A 23,078-nucleotide genomic window follows, 5' to 3' on the forward strand; every position below is an offset into this window, starting at 1 on the left:
TTGTTGAAAGGCATGATATAAAGATGTGTTTCTTTTTCCCTCTGCTCAATCATTCAGTTCTTGCACTCCGGAATTCTCTTCAACAGTTACTTGCGTTGCCATTTCCCTTTCCTACTTTCTAATGTTTCTTAAAAATTTCTCTCTTTAACTGGCTCGATTTCAGTTCCTTCTCTCTTCTTGATGCCCACATTTTTCCTTTGAAGTTATGAAATGTGTTCTACATGTAGATTACAAAATAAACTACAAAATTTATGAACTATCTCAGCTAATGCTTGTTGCGTTTAATGAGTGTTTGCATTTGAGAGAGTAGAATCGCTTGCAGATTTAACAATTTTGGCATGCTGGGTTTGGCGCTAGGGTCTGCATGTTGTCATTTCAGCAGTGCAAGACTGTTCTCGATATACCTGTGTAAAAGCTGGATAAATTGCAGTAAAATTTGGCCAATATTTGCAAAAAAATCTAGAGAGGCTAAATAGCATCCTTTTCTTGCAGAGTTTTTATATTCCTATGACCATTGAGGACATTATGTTTCTTAATGGGTTGTTTTTTCTCAATACTTCCTTGATATTTTCTCATTTCATCATTCCCCATTCATATTGTGCAAAGCCTTCAACCATCACCAGACTTCTCAATAAACTGTTGTTTCCTCATTGGCCCTTGCACTGCATGAACTCAGCACAGAAGTGTTATTCTGTGTGGGCAACCTCCTACCCACATTTCAGTGTTGTTTATTTGCATAATCTTGTGCAAGACAGAATGACTGCAGAGTGTTTACACTGGTGCACAATCAGGTTTGGAACGATCAGAGCTCCAAAATTAGGGACAGTCACTTCAAATGCACAGTTTTATTTTTTTAAAAATCCTACAATATTTCAAAGTGATTGCTTGCATATTGGTTTTTCTAAAAAAATTCTAGTTATTAAATATTGCCAACTTGAATTCTTCGTAATTTATACCCTGTCTATGTGGATCCTTCCTCAATTTGCCTGGTTGGGGGTTCTGTAGCTGCAAGGGCAAATGAATAGCCATTTCACAAACCTCTACCAATGCTAGTCAGTGACGAAGAGGCCATGATGCGGAGGTGCCGGTGTTGGTCTGGGGTGGATGAAGAAGCTGCGCTCCGAAAGCTTGTGATTCCAAATAAACTTCTTAGACTGTAGTCTGGTGTCATGTGGTTTTTGACATTGATGAGGAGGTACATGTACAACTAGGGAGGACATTTCCATCAAATTCTGACTCCCTCCTACTATCTGCTGCAGCTTCCTGTCTCTATCTCTTTAACACTTAAATTGGGAACTTCATCAAACTGTAGAAATCAGACTTGAATCCTCCCAATGTTGTCTACATCCTGCTCCCATCCTTTTGAAGGTCAGCACTGGGAGACTTGCCATAGAATGCACCAGCAGAGCCAATTAAGAAATGGTCTTAATTAGCAGTCACCTTACTCACGTACGAAAAACCGCACAAGAAATTTTGCTTTATTGCTGCGTTTGGACTGTGAGTGACGTTAGTAAGAATGCAGCTACGCTCACCTCCATTTTCTCAAGCAACAGTCAAGCAGGTAATGCAGCAGCAAAGATCTCTGGTTCAAATATCCCACGATAAATTGTGGAAAGCAACCCAAATGGTTCACTCATGTTCCTCAATGAAGCAAGTCCAACATCACTTTCAAGTGACACGAGGATAAAAATAAGTCGTGATTAAATGCCTTTTTCATAACAAACGGCAAAATACAACATACAAGATAGTAAAAGCCATAAGATAAAAGAGCAGAAGTAGGTGATTCAGCCATCATGTCTGCTCTGCCATTCAATCATGGCTGATATGCTTCTCAATCCCATTCTGGGATAATGAGTTCCCAGATTAACCACCCTCTGGCTGAAGACATTTTTCCTAATTTCAGTTCTATAGGGTCGTCCTTTCACTTTGTGGGTACTAGTTTCCCCTACGAGTGGAAACATCTTCTCTATGTCCACTCCATCCAGACCTCTCAGTATTGTGAAAGTTTGACGTTGTAGATTTCCTCGCTGAGCCCGTGTTTGGATGCAGACATTTTGTCACCCTGTTGGGTAACATCATCAGTGCACCTCTGCTGAGGCATCTGTGTTCCGTCTCTCTTGTTATTTATATGCCTCGGTTTGCTGGGGTGGTTGCATTACAAGTAACAAGTGGGACAAAACATCGATGCTTCACCACAGGCGCACTGATGATGTTACCTAACAGGATGACAAAACGTCTGCAATCAAACACACCGGCTCAGCGAGCAAGTCCACAAGCCATCCACAAACCGAGCTACAAACCTTCTTTAAAAAAAACTTTAAAAATTCTGAAATTTTCAATCAGATCCACCTCGATCCTTCTAAACTCCAGTGAGTACAGACCCAGAGTCCTCAACCAGTCCTGATATGACAAGCCCTTCATCCCCAAGATCATTCTTGTAAACCTCCTATGAACCCTCTCCAAGCCAGCTCATTCTTGCTTAGATACAGGACCCACAACTACTCTCAATATTCTAAAAGCGTCTGATCACAGCTTTATACAGTCTTGGCAGTAGATCACTGCTTTTGCATTCGAGCCCTCTTGAAATGAATGCAAACAACGGATATACCTTCCTAACTGTCAAGTGAACTGTCACGTTAATTTTAACTCAATTCTGAACTAGGACTCTCAAGCCCCTTGGTGCTTCAGATTTCCAAAGCCTTTCCATGTTTACAAAATAGTTTGTGCCTCTATGCTTCCTAAGAAAGTGCACAATCTTACACTCTGCTACATTGTATTCCATCTGCCACTTCTCTGCCAACATTTCTAAGCTGTCCAATTCCTTCTGCAGCCTCCCTGCTCTCTCAACAGCACCTGCCCCTCTAAGTATTTCTGTGCCATTTGTAACCTTCGAAAAAATATCCTCAGTTGATCCATATAGATTGTTAATGTATAACGTAGTTTGTTGTGGTCCCAACATGGAAACCTATGGTACTCCACTAATCACCAGTTGGCATCCTGAAAGAGACCTCTTTATTCCTCCTCTGTCTTCTGCCAATCAGCCAATCCTCAACCCATGCTACAATTTGTCCCTAACACCCTGGGATCTTCTCATTTAGCAGCTTCCTGTGCAGCACCTTGGCAAAGGCTTTCTGGAAGTCCAATTAGATCACATCCACTGGCTCTCCTTTATCTAACTTGTTCATTATGTCTCAAAAAAAGTTCCAATAGATTTGTCAGGTATGACCTCCCCTTGATGAAGCCATGTTGACTCAGCCCTGTCTTACCATACACTTTCAAGTACTCTGCAATCGCATTCTCTGTAATCGATTTAAAAATCTTACCAATGAACAACCTTCAGTTTCCTGTCTTCTGCGCATCCCCCCACCCTTCTTAAACAGAGATTTTACATTAGCCATTTTCTAGTCCTTTGGGATCCTTCCTGACTCCGGCGATTCCTGAAAGATCACCAATTCCTCCAAAATCTCCTCACCTATCTCCTTCAGAACTCTGAAGTGCAGTCCATCTAGTCTAGGTGATTTATCCACCTTCATACCTTTCAGCTTCACCAGCACCTCCTCCTTAGTGGTGGCCACGACACTCACCTCTGATCCAGATTCTCTTGAAGTTCTGGTATACTGGTGGAATACGCAGTGGTGCAAAGCACATGTTCAGTTCCTTCACTATTCCTTCATTCTGTACAACTCATTTTCCAGTATGCAAATGTCCTCTTGCCTCTCTCTCACCTTTCAGATATCTTAAAAATAAAATTCCTTGCAATCTTCATATTGCTATTTAGCTTACTCTTTTGTTTCATCTTTGGCCTCTATATTGCTCATTTGGTTGTCCTCTGCTGGTTTTTAAAAGCTTCCCAATCCTCTGAATTCCCACTAATCCTCACCGCACCGTATCTTTTTTGGCTTTGGTGCTGTCCCTGACTTCCCATGTCAGCTACGTTTGCCTTGTGCTCCCCTTGGTATGTTCACAAGTCATAGAGTAACGCAGCATGGAAACAGGCCCTTTGGCCCAAACTGGTCCATGATAACCATGGTGCCCAATCAGCTAGCTCTAACTGCCCACATTTGGTCCATATCCCACTAAGCCCTTCCCACGCATGGGCCTATCCAAATTTTGTTTTTATATGTTGCTATTGTACCTGCCTGAACCACTTTCTGTGGCAGCCCATTCAATATCTGTATGACAAAGTTGCCCCCCTGTCCTTCTTAAATCTTTCCTCTCTCACCTTAAACCTATGCACTCCAGTTTTCAAATCCCAATCCATGGAAATTCATCCTATCTACACCCCTTATGATTTTATATACCTCACTAAGGTCACCATTCATTCTCCAATGTTCCAAGGAATGAAGTCCTAGCCTGGCCAACCTCCCCCTACAACTCAGGCCTACTAGTCCTGGCAACATCCTCGTAAATCTTCTTCACACACCTTCCAGTTTAACTATGTCTTTCCTAGAACAGGGTGATGAAAACTGTACACAATGCTCCAAGTGTGGCTTCACCAATGGCTCATAAAACTGTAACATAATGTCCCAACACCTGTACTCAACACCTCGGCCGCTGTAGGCCAGTATGCTAAATGATGTCTTCACCGCCCTGTCCACCAGTGACGCCGTTTTCAACCAACCATGTGCTTGTACTCCTGGGTGTCTGTGTTCCACAACACTCCTCAGGACCTTACCATTTACAGTATAAGTCCTAAAGAAGGGTAATACCTGAAATGTTGACTTCTCCTTTCCTCCAGATGCTGCCTGGCTTGCTGTGTTTTTCCAGCCTGCTATTTGTCTACCTTGGATTCCAGCATCTGCAGTTTTCTTTGTCTCTTAACTGTATAAGTCCTACCTTGGTTTGACTTTTCCCAAGTGCAACACCTCACTCTACCTGTATCGAATTGTACTTGCCAATCCTCAGCCCACTTTCGCATCTGATCAAGATCCTGCTGTAATTTTTGACAGCCTTCCTTGCTTCAACGATATCTCCTAATTTTGTATCATCCCCAAACTTACTAATCATACCTTGTACATTCACATCCAGATCATTTGTGTAAATAACAAAGGTCCCAGCACCAACCCCTGTGGCACACCACTAGTCACAGGCCTCCAGTTCGGGAAACAACCTTCAACCACCACCCTCTGCTTCCTACCATCGAGCCAATTTTGACTCCAATTAGCTAGCTTTCCCTGGATCCCATGTGACCCAACCTTCATGACTAGCCCTCCTTGTGGGATCTTTTCAAAAATGTTACTAAGTCCATTCGGACAACATCCACTGCCCTACCCTCATCTATCCTTTTGGTGCAGCCAGGTTTTCATGTTTCTCCTCTCTAACTTAAAATTTTCCAGAACTATCCAAGCATTCAGAGTTTTATACAATACTCCTCTGACCCTCATCATTGCTCCTTTAGTTTTACACTGTTATCATTAATTATTTACTATCTCCTATCCCCCATCCCATTACTTGGTAGCTTATTCTTTTAAACCTCTTGTAAAAATATATTCTTCACATGCTTCCTGTTTATTTGTGATAATCCCTTCATGACAACTAGAAGTACTATTTAAAATGTCAATATTTGGAACTTCTCAACAGACAGTACCAAGCCTGCTGTACATTACAGTTTCTTCTGCTTGAGTTTCAGATTCCAACATCCTTCTATTTCTAGTTGCACCTTACAGAATTGAAGTTGTTTTCAATTAAGCGGATGACTACAAGACAGATACATCCACTTATTAAAGCAGCTTCTTCGAAATAACAGGGAGATCAAATCACGATTCAGTGATCGATTTGTTGAACACAAGAGTGATCTAGAGCTTCTGTTCATTTGACTTCCATGCAACGAAGCTCAAAATGTCTTTTAATCAGACATCCGAACAATCTTCCAGTCTCAACAGTGAGTTCAACAATTTCAGATCATTACCACCATTTGTATTTTTGCTGTAAACACAGCAGGTGCTGGAAATGGTTCTTTCTGGTCTTGCCATCCAGACTCATGTTTCATTCTTGATTTGCCCCAGTACCATTCTTTTTTGCTTTTCACCATCATCCTTTTGTCATTTGAAATCTCCTGCCTTCCACACTCTCAAGCACCTCTGTTTTGTTCTGAGCTGACACTTTAATGTCAAAGATCGTAAATTGGAGCCCCAAGTGCACTCAAAGGTGAATTTTAAAGAAATAAATCATTCGGCACTATTCTGAAGAACAAGGGCGTTGCTGGTCAATATTTATCTCTCAATCAATATCACTAAAAACAGATAAAGTCGGAGTTATTACACTGTTGTTTGTGGGAACTTGCTGGGCATAAACAAACTACTACGTTTCCTCTAAGTTAGCAGCAACTAAGCTTCAAAAGTGCTTCCTACCATTGAGCAGCACGGAACATGATGAAGTCAGGCCAGGTGCTCTATAAATACAACTAAATCTTTTTGTTTCTCTCCTTCCCTTCCTCTGTTCTTGCTCAAAACCTGTTACTTCACAAGTCTTTGTTCCAGTTTTGACAAATGGACATTAACTTGAAACTGAATTCTGTTTCTTTTTTGTCAATAGATGCTAATTGATGTAAGCATTTCAGAACTTGCCAATTACATATGTGAAATGCTCTTTTTTAACAAGTAATGCAACTGTTACCTCTCCAATTAGTGTTTTGTAGAAGCAGTCAATGGTTCCTTTGAATATGGGAGCTTGGCCAGGAAGAGGCTTTGGTTGTGTCTGTAACCGAACCTAAACACAATGTACCATAAGACAATGATTAGGTTTTTATTCAGAAACACTTCCAGTAATTTTACAAATTCGGCAGATCAGATAAGGGCAAAAACTAAGCAATGCTTATAACTGTCTACCATTGTTGCTCAGCAGTATTTGCTGACACCAAAACTGCAGGGCAACTGAGCCTGTATACTCATTTGGAAATGCATACATATGTTGTTCCAGACCCTCTACACCATTGCGTCAGGTGCAGCACATGCAAAGAATAGGCCCAAGACTTAAATACAGTTTGGCAGCAGAAAAAGCATCGGGGACGGAGAGGGAGAAAATCAAAGGGGCTTCTTTTGTTCTTATGTCCTGATCTGTTGGCCTCCCCACTCCACCCACACCACTGATTCTCCGCAGGACTTTGATCAAACCCCACCCTATCTCCCAGATTCCTTTCTCCCCCTCTCTCCTTCTTCCAAACTTCCCAGCCCACACTTCCCTTGCAGGTTTTGATCTCTCACTCTCTGTCCCAACCCTAACCCATAGAAAATAGGCACATGATTGAAAGACTTTTAAACAAATCTCATGCACTAGCACACGTGTAAGCAGCATTCTATAGCATGCTGTGCATGAAAACACAACCACATATCCAACTTCAAATTGCGAAAATTCACTTTAACCCCATTTTATTTGTGTTCTTGGCCAGTGAAGTGTAAACAATGATACTCAATGTGGGAGAGAAGAAAATGTAAAAAATACTTTCATTCTCAATAGGGCAACGAAGCAAATAGCTATACATGATTAAGGCAACAAGGGTACTCTTCTCAAACTGGAGTTGAAGAGGGAGTTAGTACTCTGACTTCAACTGTACTCAATAATGATTAAGTTGGAACGGACTTGTAATTCAGTTACATTTTTCACCTGAAAAGATGCAAAAAAAAAAGCCCTGGTCCAAAGTTGTTCTATTTTTAATGGCATGGCAGGGAAAAAAATGGGGATTTTCTTTAATTCTTACTTTTTGGAAATGCCATAATACAACCTTATGCATAGCTGGGCGACAAAGGAGTAAAACCTAAGATTTGGAACCTCGTGTTAAAAGTTTCAGCCTTACACTCTCCAGTCTAAAATCAAGAGCTAATTCTCCATTTTAGAAATGTTATCCCTAATCTTTGCTCCAAGTCCGTCAATCCATCGAATTTCATATTCTTATCTGTACATTCAAATCCCTCTATAATCTAGTTTTATCCAACTGCTGGAAGCTCTTGCTCTACAACACTGCAACCTGGAAGAACTCTAGGTTTTGCTAATTCTGGCCTCTTATGCATCCCAAAAATCAGCACACAGAGAAGGCTAAAACAGGAGGAATGAAGCATTCTTGGGAGTTGTGGGACCAACGGCAGTTACAGAGATTTGTAATGTTGGAGTCATTGGGCAAGTTAAAACAAGGGTAAGAACTTTAAACTGACCTATTCTCAGATCAGGACTTGGTATGAGTTAGAGAGCAGGAAGTAGAACTTTATAAACAAAAAAGTGTTGAGTTGAGAAGATCAGCATAATTGCATAGATGCAGACAGACCCGAGACAGGTATGCAAGTATACACTGAGGGAATTAAATGGAATGCGGCATTTGTACAGTATAAACATAGAGCAGGTGAGCTAAATGATCTTTTTGGTGCTGTTAATCCTGTTGAAATGCAAAATAATCAAGGCCAAAAGACAGTGATTTTTAGAAAAAGAGGACAAAATTTGAGCAAAGCTTCACAATACGAGCTAAAATCCTATGTTCTCCTCTGATAAAACATATGACCAAACTAGACAATGCAAAACATTTTTCAAAAGGTTAAATGTGAAGCAAACAAAAAGAATATTTTCTGAAGTTTTAAACAAAACTAAACAAATGCACTCTATCTTGCATGAAAAATTTAAATTAAATTTACTGAAATGCAAAATTTGCACACAAGATTTCAAATGGAAGAAATAGACAAATGACACTTTGCATTAAAAACATTTCAAATTAAACAACACACAAAAGTGCACTATATTTTGCATTTAAAATGTTTAAACAAATGCAGCATTTTGTGCAAGAAAAATTAAATAAAAAATTATATAATGGAAGAACATCATACAACACATTCAATACAGCACAGAAACAGGCTCTTTGACTCACCAAGCCTGTTACAATTGCTAATCCTTATTTTGATCCGCTACTTTTTGCCCATCCCTAGTTTATATCCCTGTTTGACTCCCATTCATACGTTCATCACATATGCCTTAAACCATTGCTAACGTGCCTGCTTCCACTGGCACAGAGTTACAGACACCTACCACCCTGTATGAAAAATTTTCCCTACACTTCTCCCCTAAAGTTCCCCCCCTCACCCTGAATCTATGCCCTCCTGTCATTGGCCTGTCTACCCTTGGAAAAAGCTTCTGAGTATCCACCCTACTCACACCTCTGATAATTTTGCAGCCCTCTATCTGGTCACCCTCAGCCTCTGTCATTCCAGTGAAAACAATCTGAGTTTATCGAACCCAAATAAAACCCTCCAGACAAGGCAACATCCTGGTAAACTTCCCTGCACCCTCTCAAAACTGCACGCAATACCTGAAAATGACCTAACTACAGTTTTGTACAGCTGTAACACAACTTGCCAACTTTTACATTCAATGAAGGCAAGGTTTTTGACTACCTTATCCATCTGTTGCCATGTTCAGGGATCTGTGGACCTGTTCATACAAATGCAAACACAATTATCTGCAATGATTTTGGTGGTGCATTAGTTATTTAAGTTCACACAGGTTGCTCTGCCTTGGGGCATGATCACCTGTTGCAAGGCAAGTGGGTGCAGCCCAGGGCCAGGCATTGGAGCTAATCCTGTGCTCCATTTGTCACCTTTAGTCCTGATGGTGCCAATGTGCTGTATGGTCAAAAGTTATTTGTCCTCTCCAACAGTCATTTTTATAGGATTGTTTTGTTTAATTCTAGCTGAACACTTGCGTGCAAAGTGATTCAGTATTTTGCACTGCTTTTCCCATACTGGACATGCTTCACAAACCCCACCTCTTCCTCCGTTACATTGATGACTGTATCGGCGCTGCCTCTTGCTCCCCAGAGGAGCTCGAACAGTTCATCCACTTCACCAACACCTTCCACCCCAACCTTCAGTTCACCTGGGCCATCTCCAGCACATCCCTCACCTTCCTGGACCTCTCAGTCTCCATCTCAGGCAACCAGCTTGTTACTGATGTCCATTTCAAGCCCACCGACTCCCACAGCTACCTAGAATACACCTCCTCCCACCCACCCTCCTGCAAAAATTCCATCCCCTATTCCCAATTCCTCCGCCTCATCTGCTCCCACGATGAGGCATTCCACTCCCGCACATCCCAGATGTCCAAGTTCTTCAAGAACCGCAACTTTCCCCCCAGTGGTCGAGAACGCCCTTGACCACGTCTCCCGCATTTCCCACAACACATCCCTCACACCCCGCCCCCACCACAACTGCCCAAAGAGGATCCCTCTCGTTCTCACACACCACCCTACCAACCTCCGGATACAACGCATCATCCTCCGACACTTCCACCATCTACAATCCAACCCCACCACCCAAGACATTTTTCCATCCCCACCCTTGTCTGCTTTCCGGAGAGACCACTCTCTCCATGACTCCCTTGTTCGCTCCACATTGCCCTCCAACCCCACCACACCCGGCACCTTCCCCTGCAATCGCAGGAAATGCTACACTTGCCCCCACGCCTCCTCCCTCACCCCTATCCCAGGCCACAAGATGACATTCCACATTAAGCACAGGTTCACCTGCACATCTGCCAATGTGGTATACTGCATCCACTGTACCCGGTGTGGCTTCCTCTACATTGGGGAAACCAAGTGGAGGCTTGGGGACCGCTTTGCAGAACACCTCCGCTCGATTCGCAATAAACAACTGCACCTCCCAGTCGCAAACCATTTCCACTCCCCCTCCCATTCTTTAGATGACATGTCCATCATGGGTCTCCTGCAGTGCTACGATGATGCCACCCGAAGGTTGCAGGAACAGCAACTCATATTCCGCTTGGGAACCCTGCAGCCCAATGGTACCAATGTGGACTTCACCAGCTTCAAAATCTCTCCTTCCCCCACCGCATCCCAAAACCAGCCCAGTTCGTCCCTTCCCCCCACTGCACCACACAACCAGCCCAGCTCTTCCCCTCCATCCACTGCATCCCAAAACCAGTCCAACCTGTCTCTGCCTCCCTAACCGGTTCTTCCTCTCACCCATCCCTTCCTCCCACCCCAAGCCGCACCTCCATCTCCTACCTACTAACCTCATTCCACCTCCTTGACCTGTCCGTCTTCCCTGGGCTGACCTCCCCCTCCCTACCTCCCCACCTATACTCTCCTCTCCACCTACCTTCTTTTCTCTCCATCTTTGGTCCGCCTCCCCCTCTCTCCCCATTTATTCCAGAACCCTCACCCCATCCCCCTCTCTGAAGAAGGGTCCAGGCCCGAAACATCAGCTTTTGTGCTCCTGAGATGCTGCTGGGCCTGCTGTGTTCATCCAGCCTCACATTTTATTATCTTGGAATTCTCCAGCATCTGCAGTTCCCATTAACACTGGACATGCTTCCTCCTCTTTTGTGCCATGTCTTCTTCACAATTTACAGCCTGACCTCTGGCTTTTTGCTTTCTGCTGACTCTTCTGCAGGTATTTTGGTTTTGTTCCACTATGTTGTTTTTGATCAGGCTGAAATGTGTCTGTAATAATCTAAATCTTAATAATCTAAAGCTTCACCTGTTCTTCCATTGTGTACCCTAGCGCACAGTTGACAATCTCAGGGCTTCTGCACGTTGATAGCTTGGGCCAACCATTCCCCTCACCTTGATCGTGTCCAGCGGGTGCCCAGCAAACACCAGGCACACCCCGCCAAAACCTCCGGCGAAGAAATTCTTGACAGGATTGATTGCCTGCGGCTGCCGCGGGCCGGGCTTCTTCTCTTCCGCCGACATGTTTCCCAAGAGCCCGATCACCGAGCATCTACCTTTGCCCTCGATCGGACTGCCCCGGACTCCTTTCCCGGTTGCACCAACCGCTCAACCACGACAGCAGTGCACCCACCAAATACGACCCCCGAGTAGCGTAGCCTAACGCTGAGCAAATTACTCATTAGTGATATTTTCCCCTCCATGGAGATTCCGCTGAAATTTCCGATAGACGAAATTGCACCCGACTCTTAGTTTTAAGAAAGCATGACTAATTAGGAAAATCGAAAAAAACTGCGGACGCTGTAAATCAGGGACAAAAACATAAGTTGTTGGTAAAGCTCAGCAGGTCTGGCAGCATTTGTGAAGAAAAAAATTTACAGTTAACGTTTGTGTCCCGTGGCCTTCCTAAGAACATAATTAATTATCAGGGTTTTTTTGGATAATGCCTTGATCTGTTCTAACAATTCCAAAATAAAGTCATTTTTGGAATAATTCAAAATAAATACAGTGGTTTGGATTGGAGATCCACTGTAAAGATTTAAGTGATAGCTGTCTAGCTATATTTTAGTAGGCAAGCGTGTCTCAATTTCTCTTATAAGTATTTGGTGGGATTGACACATCTCATGAGTCTGGCCAACTGAAGTATGATCTCACAGAGATAGGATCCCATTGTGACAGTCTGCTGAGAAGAGAAACTTACTCTCAAGAAAGCTTATCAACGTGCAGAAGCTCTGAGATTGTCAACTGTGCGCTAGGGTACACAATGGAAGAACAGGTGAAGTTTTAGATTATTAAGATTTAGATTATTATAGACACATTTCAGCCTGATCAAAAACAACATAGTGGAACAAAACAAAAATACCTGCAGAAGAGTCAGCAGAAAGCAAAAAGCCAGAGGTCAGGCTGTAAATTGTGAAGAAGACATGACACAAAGGAAGAGAAAGCATGTCCAGTGTGGGAAAAGCAGTGCAAAATACTGAATCACTTTGCACGAAAGTGTTCAGCTAGAATTAGACAAAATAATCCTATAAAAATGACTGCTGGAGAGGGCAAGTCACTTTCAACCATGCAGCAGATTGGCATCATCAGGACTAAAGGTGACAAATGACCTGTGACTGTTAGGATGATGATTGCAGAAGGGCAGCATCAAGTGAACGTGAAGCGTCAGACAGACACTGGTGCCTTATGCAATGTCATGAACTCGCAGATCTGTGTGCTTCAAGTGGTAACCCAAAATAAAGTCCTTAAAGGTATAGTTATGGCTATAATTTGCAACAATATCCATCCCACGATGGCAAATGAACCTCACAGCCCAATGAATGTCTGGAGTTCCAGATACCAAATGTTCAGGAAAAATCAACCTATCTCAGCTTAAGAAAATCCAAAGCTTCAATTTGTAACCCAACACATCTTAGGTGAGATCTGAGATAATGGGGACTGCAGATGCTGGAGAATCCAAGATAACAAAGTGTGAAGCTGGATGAACACAGCAGGCCAAGCAGCATCTCAGGAGCACAAAAACTAACGTTTCAGGCCTAGACCCTTCATTAGAGAGGGGGATGGGGAGAGGGTTCTGAAATAAATAGGGAAAGAGGGGAGGCGGACTGAAGATGGAGAGAAAATATGATAGGTAGAGAGGAGAGTATAGGTGGGGAGGCAGGGAGGGGATGGATCAGTTCAGGGAGGACAGACAAGTCAAGGAGGCGGGATGATGTTAGTAGGCAGGAAATGGAGGTGCGGCTTGGGGTGGGTGGAGTGGATAGGTGAGAGGAAGAACAGGTTAGGGAGGCGGACACAGGCTGGGCTGGTTTTGGGATGCAGTGGGGAAGTGGAGATTGTGAAGTCCACATTGATACCATTGGGCTGCAGGGTTCCCAAGCGGAATATACTGTATCCCAAAACCAGCCCAGCTCGTCCCCTCCCCCACTGCATCCCAAAACCAGCCCAGCCTGTGTCCGCCTCCCCCTCTCTCCCTATTTATTTCAGAACCCTCTCCTCATCCCCCTCTCTGATGAAGGGTCGAGGCCCAAAACGTCAGCCTTTGTGCTCCTGAGATGCTGCTTGGCATGCTGTGTTCATCCAGCTTCACACTTTGTTATTTTAGAGATCTGAAATGTTTTCTATGCCACTGAGCTGCTGACTGTTGAACAGATCCTAGATAATTAAAGATATGATCTTACAGTTCTTGGACATCTCCCAGTAAATATCATTTTGAAGTAGGTGAAAGTGTATGACCAACTCAACATCTTCCAAGGAGAGTTTCAGCTGTCCTCAAAGAAATACAAGACAGATCAACTTGCAGCCCCACTGACTCAGAAGTCCTAAAAGAAAAGGATAGAATGATAAGAAGGCTAAGATATTGTTCTTTGAGGTAATGGCAGTTAATTGTAAGCAAGTCAAAGCAGAAGAGGCAGTAATCACACAACGGAAGAAAATATATGTTAAGAGAATAGAGCAAGAAAACAAAAGAAATTGAAGATGGCTGGATCAAGGGCATATACTGATGGTAAACGACTTTGCTTGGATCTTGGCAAGGTGAAAGTTGTTGCAAAGGTGTAAATACAGTACAATGATTCATCAGATTTTTGATGAACTGTTTAGCAAAATTCTTGCCTGATTTGTCATCAGAGTGCAAACATCTGTGCAAACTCACTGCCCAGGATTTGCATTGGTATTCATTCACAGAAAAGAAGCAGCTTAACTCAAATCAAAAGACTAGTAACAACAGTTCAAAATGCTTTGGAAGTCATAGTTGAAAGAACAATATAGAGGTTTATAAAATAATGAGGGGTAGATAGAGTTAATGCTCATTGTCTTTTCCATAGTGGAGGGTTTTCAAGACTTGGCACCACATTTTTAAGGTGAGAGGCGAGAGATTTAAAAAAAGACGAGGGTTAAGTTTTTTACGCAGAGGGTTGTTTGCATGTGGAATAAATCTCCTGATGAAGTGTAGGTACAATTACAATGTTTAAAAGATATTTGGAAAAATATATGAATAGATATGGGCCAGGAGCAGGCAGGTGAGACGAGTTCAGTTTGGGATTATATTCGGCATGGATTGGTCTGTGACATGTAACTGTTTGAAAAGAACATCACCCTAGGAATGAACAGATACCAGACAAACTGGCAGTTACTCAACTAAATCTTATCAAAAGACCTGAAAACCTCAGAGAAAACAAGTCAATGCATGCACATACAGACTGATGAAAGTGGGATAGACTAGAATTTTCAGTTTTGTTCATGAGTGATCATTTTGGGTGACCCATAGCTGCTGAAAATAGTGCGTACAATTTTCTTTCTCTGTCTAAAAGGGGATGTTTGCATCTGCGCATTGTACCTACTAGCTGATCTTCCTTTGGTCATGTGACCTCAACATCTACTGTAATTTGCTTTCATTCGGGTGTGGCAGCCATTAAACACATAATTTGAAACAAGGGTTATGCAGATCAGGCCAGAGAAGAGGAGTTCCGGCCAGAATCAGATCAGCAATTATCTTATTAAATAGTGGCAGAGCAGGCTTAGGGAGCTGAATGGACTTCCTGCTCTGATTTCCTACAAGCTTGTCTTACTATTGCAGCATGAAGAGAAATGACGTTGGTCCCAGCCATTCCTAAATCTGAGCTTTTTTAAATTTAGCCCATTATGAAACAACTTCGTCATCATTTATTTTTAATTTGGGATAACAGTAAATAGAATCATGGAATGTCATTTTATTGTTTGGATTTTATTGTAGATCAAATACTTAATTCCTGACTTTATCTTAGGGCCTCTGCGTAAATCAAATTCAAGTTTTCATGTTTGACATACTTAAGAATTTTGGCCTGTGAGTTGTAGGTGAATTCAGTGTGTCCAAGATTCAGGTATGAAACATACAAGCTAACCACGTCGAGTTACAATTATGCAATGCCTTAAATGTAATCAAATGTCCCAAGGCAAATCACAGGCAAGTTAAACAACCAAATTTAATGCCAAGCCATGTAAAGCAACATTGTGGCAGAAGGCCAATAATTTCATCGAAGAAGGTTCAAGGAATGTCGCAAAGAAATTTATGAAATTTTTTTTAAAAATTCACAGAAGGTGGCATCTCTGACTAGGTCTGTTTTTATTGCTCTTCCCTCATTATCCAGTGTCAACTCTATTGTTGTGGGTCTGGAATCACATGTAGGCCAAACCGGGAAAGGATAGCAGGTTTTCTTCCCTAAAGGACGTATAGTAATCTTAGTATCAGAGATAATGGGAACTGCAGATGCTGGAGAATTCCAAGATAATAGAATGTGAGGCTGGATGAACACAGCAGGCCAAGCAGCATCTCAGGAGCACAAAAGCTGACGTTTCGGGCCTAGACCGGTCGTGAGACAGGTTAGTTTTACCCTACTGATGATGTGTTGTTGCAATAGTAATCCTGCTCAGTACGAGAGGAACCGCAGGTTCAGACATTTGGTGTATGTGCTTGGCTGAGGAGCCAATGGTGCGAAGCTACCATCTGTGGGATTATGACTGAACGCCTCTAAGTCAGAATCCCGCCTAAACGTAAGGATACCCTAGCGCCGCGGATCTCTGGTTGGCCTGGGATAACCGACTCCGGTCGGTGCGTAGTGCCGTTCGATTCTGGGCAGGAGCGCGGCCGTATGGGCGCCACCTCTCTCCTCTAGACGCACCGCATGTTCGTGGGGAACCTGGTGCTAAATCATTCGCAGACGACCTGATTCTGGCTCAGGGTTTTGTAAGTAGCAGAGCAGCTCCCTCGCTGCGATCTATTGAAAGTCATCCCTCGAGCCAAACTTTTGTCGGTACCGTGCAAACCATCCGTTACGACCACGCGAGGGTCCCCCTACCCGCAACCGTCCGTGACCTCGCTTCGACGTTCCGAACCGCACCTCCAGCCTGACAGCGCTGCGAAGGGTCTAGGCCCGAAACGTCAGCTTTTGTGCTCCTGAGATGCTGCTTGGCCTGCTGTGTTCATCCAGCCTCACATTCTATTATCTTATTATAGTAATCTTGCTGAGTTTTAAGGTAATCGACTGCAGTTAGATTATTTTTTAACTCCACATTTTTTTCTGAATTCAAAGTTTATCATATGTTGTAATGGAATTTGAATCAGATCATTATTGTGCATTCTAAATTATTAGTCCACGGACATTACCACCACTACTATTCCTACTCCTCCTTCCACTATCAAAATTTTAGTGGTTTAGTCAGCTGAAAATATAACCACCAGTGGAGGAAGTGTTAACATCTGGGATGCTCAAGAAGCAATTTCAAAAGATTGTGAAACTGCAGGGAATTACAGTGATATGGAGTGGTCAGGCCATTGAAAATGTGGCTAAGAACAATAATATCTTTGATGAGGGTAATAATTTAAATGGGAGTGAACCCTATTTGCCTGCAAACTGCACTTGTTCCCTTAAATTTCTACCACCTAAACTGAACAGCAATTTACTGAGAAATTCTAGAGTCTCTAGAACTGCAAATAATTGCTCCTGATAAAGAAGGTCCTTTGATGGAGACCTGAAAGATTGTCTCTGTTTCTCTCTCCACACCTGCTGGGATATCCAATTTTTTTTTAAGATCAGTTCCTTGCTTCAATTTAAAGACGATCCTTATAATGTTATTTTCTTCTTTTTTCCTCCTCCTTAATACAGTTGGAATTATCTTTCAATTACCATGTCTCCTGAGCATCCTGGCAGTTGCACTGGGCCTTGTATTACGCTTGCATGCAGACGAATGCTGTCAATGACATTTTGAAATGGAGGACTGTGTTCTGAAGAAGGATCACTGGACGAAACGTTATTCTACTTTCTCTCTCCACAGATGCTGCCGGACTTGCACAGTTTTTTCAGTAATTTCTCAGTAATTTCTGTTTTTGTTTGTAGAGAATAGGGAATTGTGCCCTACTTTGGAACTACGTCTCCCATGCTTCATTGCGGTGCATATTATCCAGCACACAGACTCTGACCCCCCCGCTGTGGACTACAATCCCCAGAAGTCCCACGGGTTGTACGCCTGCGCAGTGCCCCGTTGTATCCTGGCCGTCGACGGTGGCACTACTTTTTCTTCGGACTATGTCGAAAGAGGGGGAAGGGAATTCCAGAATACCTCGATGTTTCGTTGCTTTTCACCCTCGGAGAACTTTGCTTATCCTTCAAATCAATGTCCCGAGGCATTCTTGTCGATCCCGAGACGAAAAGGCGGTGAACTCTTCGGAAAAAAAATAAGGCGCACTATTGGCTGATGGCGGATGGACACCGTCTGAAGTGCGGGTAGTGTCACGGCATATGGTGATCCGCTCCATCCAGTCAGCTTCAGCCCAGCCCAGCCCTTCCACAATAAACCTCAGGTTTTTAACCAAAAATTAACGGTGGTACAGTGAATAACAAGTAAAAAAATGGATGAAGAATATGATGTGATTGTCCTAGGGACTGGATTGAAGGTGAGCCTTTATTCTATTATTTAACTAACAGCCTTTCTCTCCCCACCCCCGACTGTGTGATATTAATATTTGATGAATAGGTGGAGGAAATGGAATTATAGTGGCCTGTTGACTGGATTGCTGCTGTCATGTAGATTGTCCAACTTGGATATTGTAAAGAGAATTATTCACTAATATAACGTTTCTTAAGCCTTTCTCAGATGCAGCATGCACTGTGGGTGTTGGTTTGCTACATAAATCTCAGAATGGTAAAGTTTAAAGTTATTATTGAGGCGGGGAAAACTCGTCTCAAATCTTGCCTAATTTGACGTGTGTTTCGAGCATTCCCTTGATTTTTGAGAATTTTTTTTTTAATTTTTGAAAATTATTTTTTGAAATTTTGAGAGTACCTTTAGAGTAATCCAGAGGCTTAGGGACAGGAGCTGAAGACTACATTGGTGGCTTTTTGAATTTTGATTCGAATTAAAACATATTACTTGTAATGGTGGTTGGAAAACACTGCTTTTTGTTTAAAAAAAATCAAAGCCACGTTATTCATAAATGCCCTGCATGTGATTCCAGAGCCACAAGAATTTGGGATGGGCAGCAAATGCTGGCCTTTTATTACCCACACTTTGTGAAAGAATTACAAGGCTATGAAATGGGGGAAAAAATCAATAGAAATAATACCGAAGTTAACCAAATCTTTGAGAAAAGGAAGCCCCTTGTTTTTCTTCAATCAAAAATTAATGCCTAAATTGTTTACTCTATTCTTCCATTAGTGATGTAGAGAGATTTTTATCCATGTATATATTCCCTACATCAATGTTTTTGTTCATTACAAGTCACAGACTATTACTTTTAAGCTCCTGTTAAAATGTCTCATTGTTATTAACATCGAGTGGCAGGAATCAATCAGAATTGTAGAATGCCTGCAGTGTGGAAACGGGCCATTTGGCCAATCTAGTGCACACTGAACCTTCAAAGAGCATCCTGACCAGATCCAATAACCCCTCCCAATCATCCCTGTATTTCCTATGGCTTGACCATGGAGCCAGCACAATCCTGGACACCATGGGCAATTTAGCATGGCCAATCCTGCCCATCTTTTGGACTGTGGGAGGAAACTGGAGCACCTGGAGGAAACCCGCGCAGGCACGAGAAGAATGTGCAAATTCTACAGACGGTCGCCTGAAGGTGGAATTGAACACTGAGGCAGTATTGTGAACCACTGAGCCACCGTGCTGCCCTGTGCTTTAAGGAACTGGCTTTAAAGTTAAAAAGCAGTCAATAAATGATTGCAGACCAGCCAATGAAATACTGTGAAAAATGTTATTGTTTTCCAGTTAGTAAATCCATTAATTATGTTTCATCTTTTAAGATGATGGCTGGTCTATCCATTACTCTCTACCTTCAATGGTCACTGTTGTCCTGTTTCCCCAGTGGTGTAGTTTCAGTAGTTTATATTTTCCCAAGGCCTGGCTTATCCCTATCTTTTAAAGTAAACTCTGGTGTTGCAAGTCTTCACCTCCTCACTGACCCTGAGGTTTTATTGTATCCCTGACTTTCTTTGAGCCTATCATTGAGAATCTCTCCTTCATATTTCTTGAATTATTTCGTTCTCACCCACACCTCCCTGGTTTCATTTGAACCCCTTAAAACCTATTTCTTTCAAGCAAGCTTTTGATTTTTTTTCCCATTTATTCTTTTGATTTGTCCCTTTTTTCCCCCTCCCTCATCGGTGAAACGCTTACAACACCATTTTGCCAGCCAAGAGCCAAATTCATGGAAATTTCTTCGTTTCCTGTGGCAGAGAGAAAAGTAAAACGAGAACCTGTTTTGTGGGATAACAAGGTGTAGAGCTGGATGAATACAGCAGGCCAAGCAGCATCAGAGGAGCAGGAAAGCTGATGTTTCGGGTCTAGACCCTTCAGAAAATTCTAGGCACGAAACGTCAGCCTTCCTGCTCCTCTGCTGCTTGGCCTGCTGTGTTCATCCAGCTCTACATCGTGTTATCTCAGATTCTCCAGCATCTGCAGTTCCTGCTACCTGTTTTGTGGGTGCTGCCTTGTTTTCCTTGTGTGAGTAGAAATGTATATAAATATCAGTACAAGTGTTTGGTTTATTTATTAATATCTGAACTTGTGCTTTTAAAGGAACCTTTCCTGCAAATTTGTAATACATTTTATGAAAAAAATGCTTTTATGATAAAAAGTTTACTCTTCATCATTCTTGCTTATTGACTGAATTCTTGGTCAAATGCTGCATGAAATCTTAGGCCTGCCATTTAAAATGGAGTCTTTGTTTGTAGAGTCTGTTTGTTTGCCTGCAGGAGGAACATGTGACTGCTTTAAACTGATTCTGTCTCATCTTTTATGTTCAATTCATGATGTATGCATCTATGATTTGGAACATAGATTCTGTAGCTCTGTATTTGTATTTGAGTGGGAAAGAAAGACTGTGTGCCTTTTGACTTGTTAGAGAACTTAGCTGTCTGAATTTTAGGATATTCTGTGATATTGCTGGTCTTTTAAATATTCATGATAGGAGGGCTGTATTTACAGAAGATCTTTGTCTTTCAACACTTCTCCCAGCTGGCCTAACCTACTTTGGAATCATACCTTATGTTTCCCCATCACACCAATTTTCTCTCCCATGGGCAGTGGTTTTAAAATGGAGTGTGGTTCTGTAAGAGTTGAGTGCTGATGACCAAAACGGTCATTTGCGAGCCTTTCATCTGTAGTCGGCCTTAGTCTACAAATAGTAGGAATGCCAGTAACCAGTTCTCCTTCCTAATTACTCCATCTGAGTGGATTTTGTCTACTGCATCATAGGATGCAAGTTAAAAAGCAGAAAATTCTTGACTGTCATATCACCTCGTATATTTACCATGCACAGCATCCTGTCACCATATGTATTTGCTGTCTGCCATTTGGGGGCTTTGTGAGTTGACTTGTGCAGTAGAATGGTTTTGGGGTTGCATCTCATCAGTTGTAATATTGTGTAATTGTTATAGAATCATAGAACATAGATATGGTGGGCTGTAGGCCCTGTTTCTATGCTGATGAACAAACACCAAACAAGATTAATCTCACTTGCCTGCTTTTCTTTTCCCTCATGCAAACTTGGTTAAAAATTTCCTGATGGCTGAATGAGTAAGGGTGGAGTTCCGTTTAGAATGGATCCACTTGTAATTGCATTTCCCAAATTTGAAACTTGGTCAATGGTGAAGAATTTTTGGGATATAGGCTTGGCTGGCATTTTATTGCGTGTACCTAAATACGTCAATTTGGTGGAGATACTCTCATAGTACTAGGTCAAAATTCCAAAACTGTTATTCGAATCAGTGACATGTTTCCAAGGCAGATGGTAGCTATTTGGAGAGGAACTTGGAGATGGTGGTATTTTCATGTATCTGTTGCCTGTCCTTGTTGGGCATAGCAACTTCAGTCGAAGGAGCTTTGAATTTGATCCTCCGTGTTGGCAGAATTGGCTCTGGGGTTGGGTGTGTAAAATTTTGTTAAAGATTGTGGTCCAGTGATCATTCACCCTATCTGGTTTTCATGTGAAGGCAAAATTGCTTTGGTGCTGCACCCTATGGGATTACTCGCTGACTTCTCCAGATCTTTTATTGTAAATGGTATGAGAAAAGGGAAGAAAATGTTAAAAATGGGATGTAGTTGCTGAGGGCAGTGTCCCTTCCTAAAATATGTTGTTTTCTAATGAGGTGAGAAGTGGTGAATTGATTTTTTTTAACTTCTGTTAGTCAGTTGTAAGAAACATTTCCTTGTTTTTGTTTGAAAAATGGAAAATCACACTCCTGATTTAGTACAAATTTACGTTGTCCGAATTGTAAGGGTTTCTTGTATGAAAGGAACCTTATTACCTAACCCAAGGAAAAACAGAAGTGACATCAGATACGCAGACAAGTTTATAAAGTTTCCAAAAAGGGGAGAGTGTTTAGTATAGTGGATAGATAAAGAAAATTCAGTTTAAAAATTTCCAGAGATAATGGGAACTGCAGATGCTGGAGAATTCCAAGATAATAAAATCTTGAGGCTGGATGAACACAGCAGGCCAAGCAGCATCTCAGGAGCACAAAAGCTGACGTTTCGGGCCTAGACCCTTCTTCAGAGAGGGGGGATGGGGTGAGGGCTCTGGAATTAAAAGGGAGAGAGGGGGAGGCGGACCGAAGATGGAGAGTAAAGAAGATAGGTGGGGAGGGGATAGGTCAGTCCAGGGAAGACGGACAGGTCAAGGAGGTGGGATGAGGTTAGTAGGTAGCTGGGGGTGCGGCTTGGGGTGGGAGGAAGGGATGGGTGAGAGGAAGAACAGGTTAGGGAGGCAGAGACAGGTTGGACTGGTTTTGGGATGCAGTGGGTCAGGGGGAAGAGCTGGGCTGGTTGTGTGGTGCAGTGGGGGGAGGGGACGAACTGGGCTGGTTTAGGGATGCAGTTGGGGAAGGGGAGATTTTGAAACTGGTGAAGTCCACATTGATACCATTAGGCTGCAGGGTTCCCAGGCGGAATATGAGTTGCTGTTCCTGCAACCTTCGGGTGGCATCATTGTGGATCAATGTGGACTTCACCAGTTTCAAAATCTCCCCTTCCCCAACTGCATCCCTAAACCAGCCCAGTTTGTTCTCCCCCCCCCCCCCCCCTCCCACTGCACCACACAACCAGCCCAGCTCTTTCCCCCCCCCCCCCCCCAACTGCATCCCAAAACCAGTCCAACCTGTCTCTGCCTCCCTAACCTGTTCTTCCTCTCACCCATCCCTTCATCCCTCCCCAAGCCACACCCCCATCTACCTACTAACCTCATCCTACCTCCTTGACCTGTCCGTCTTCCCTGGACTGACCTATCCCCTCCCTACCTCCCACCTGTCTTCTTTACTCTCCAGCTTCAGTCCGCCTCCCCCTCTCTCCCTATTTATTCCAGAGCCCTCACCCCATCCCCCTCTCTGAAGGGTCTAGGCCCGAAACGTCAGCTTTTGTGCTCCTGAGA

General features: G+C 42.9%; 2 protein-coding genes across 3 annotated transcripts in view; one reads left to right on the top strand and one right to left on the bottom strand.

The window, feature by feature from the left end:
* The window catches only part of prkar2aa (protein kinase, cAMP-dependent, regulatory, type II, alpha A), a 307,283-nt gene extending 295,523 nt beyond the window's left edge, over positions 1 to 11,760 (bottom strand). For both annotated transcript variants that reach the window (XM_048547783.1, XM_048547782.2), the window contains exons 1-2: positions 11,561 to 11,760; positions 6,616 to 6,708 (exon numbers count right to left, since the gene is read on the bottom strand). In XM_048547783.1, the coding sequence (XP_048403740.1) occupies positions 6,616 to 6,708; positions 11,561 to 11,689 (222 nt within the window). In that variant the 5' untranslated portion in view covers positions 11,690 to 11,760. The remainder of the gene's footprint in view (positions 1 to 6,615; positions 6,709 to 11,560) is intronic.
* Positions 11,761 to 17,911: 6,151 nt separating this feature from the next.
* The window catches only part of LOC125460147 (rab GDP dissociation inhibitor alpha), a 63,262-nt gene continuing 58,095 nt past the window's right edge, over positions 17,912 to 23,078 (top strand). Inside the window, exon 1 of the mRNA XM_048547274.2 lies at positions 17,912 to 18,095. Coding sequence (XP_048403231.1) covers positions 18,051 to 18,095 — 45 coding nt within the window. The 5' untranslated portion in view covers positions 17,912 to 18,050. The remainder of the gene's footprint in view (positions 18,096 to 23,078) is intronic.

The sequence above is a fragment of the Stegostoma tigrinum genome, chromosome 11, assembly GCF_030684315.1.
Source record: "Stegostoma tigrinum isolate sSteTig4 chromosome 11, sSteTig4.hap1, whole genome shotgun sequence".
NCBI classification, from domain to species: Eukaryota; Metazoa; Chordata; class Chondrichthyes; order Orectolobiformes; family Stegostomatidae; genus Stegostoma; species Stegostoma tigrinum.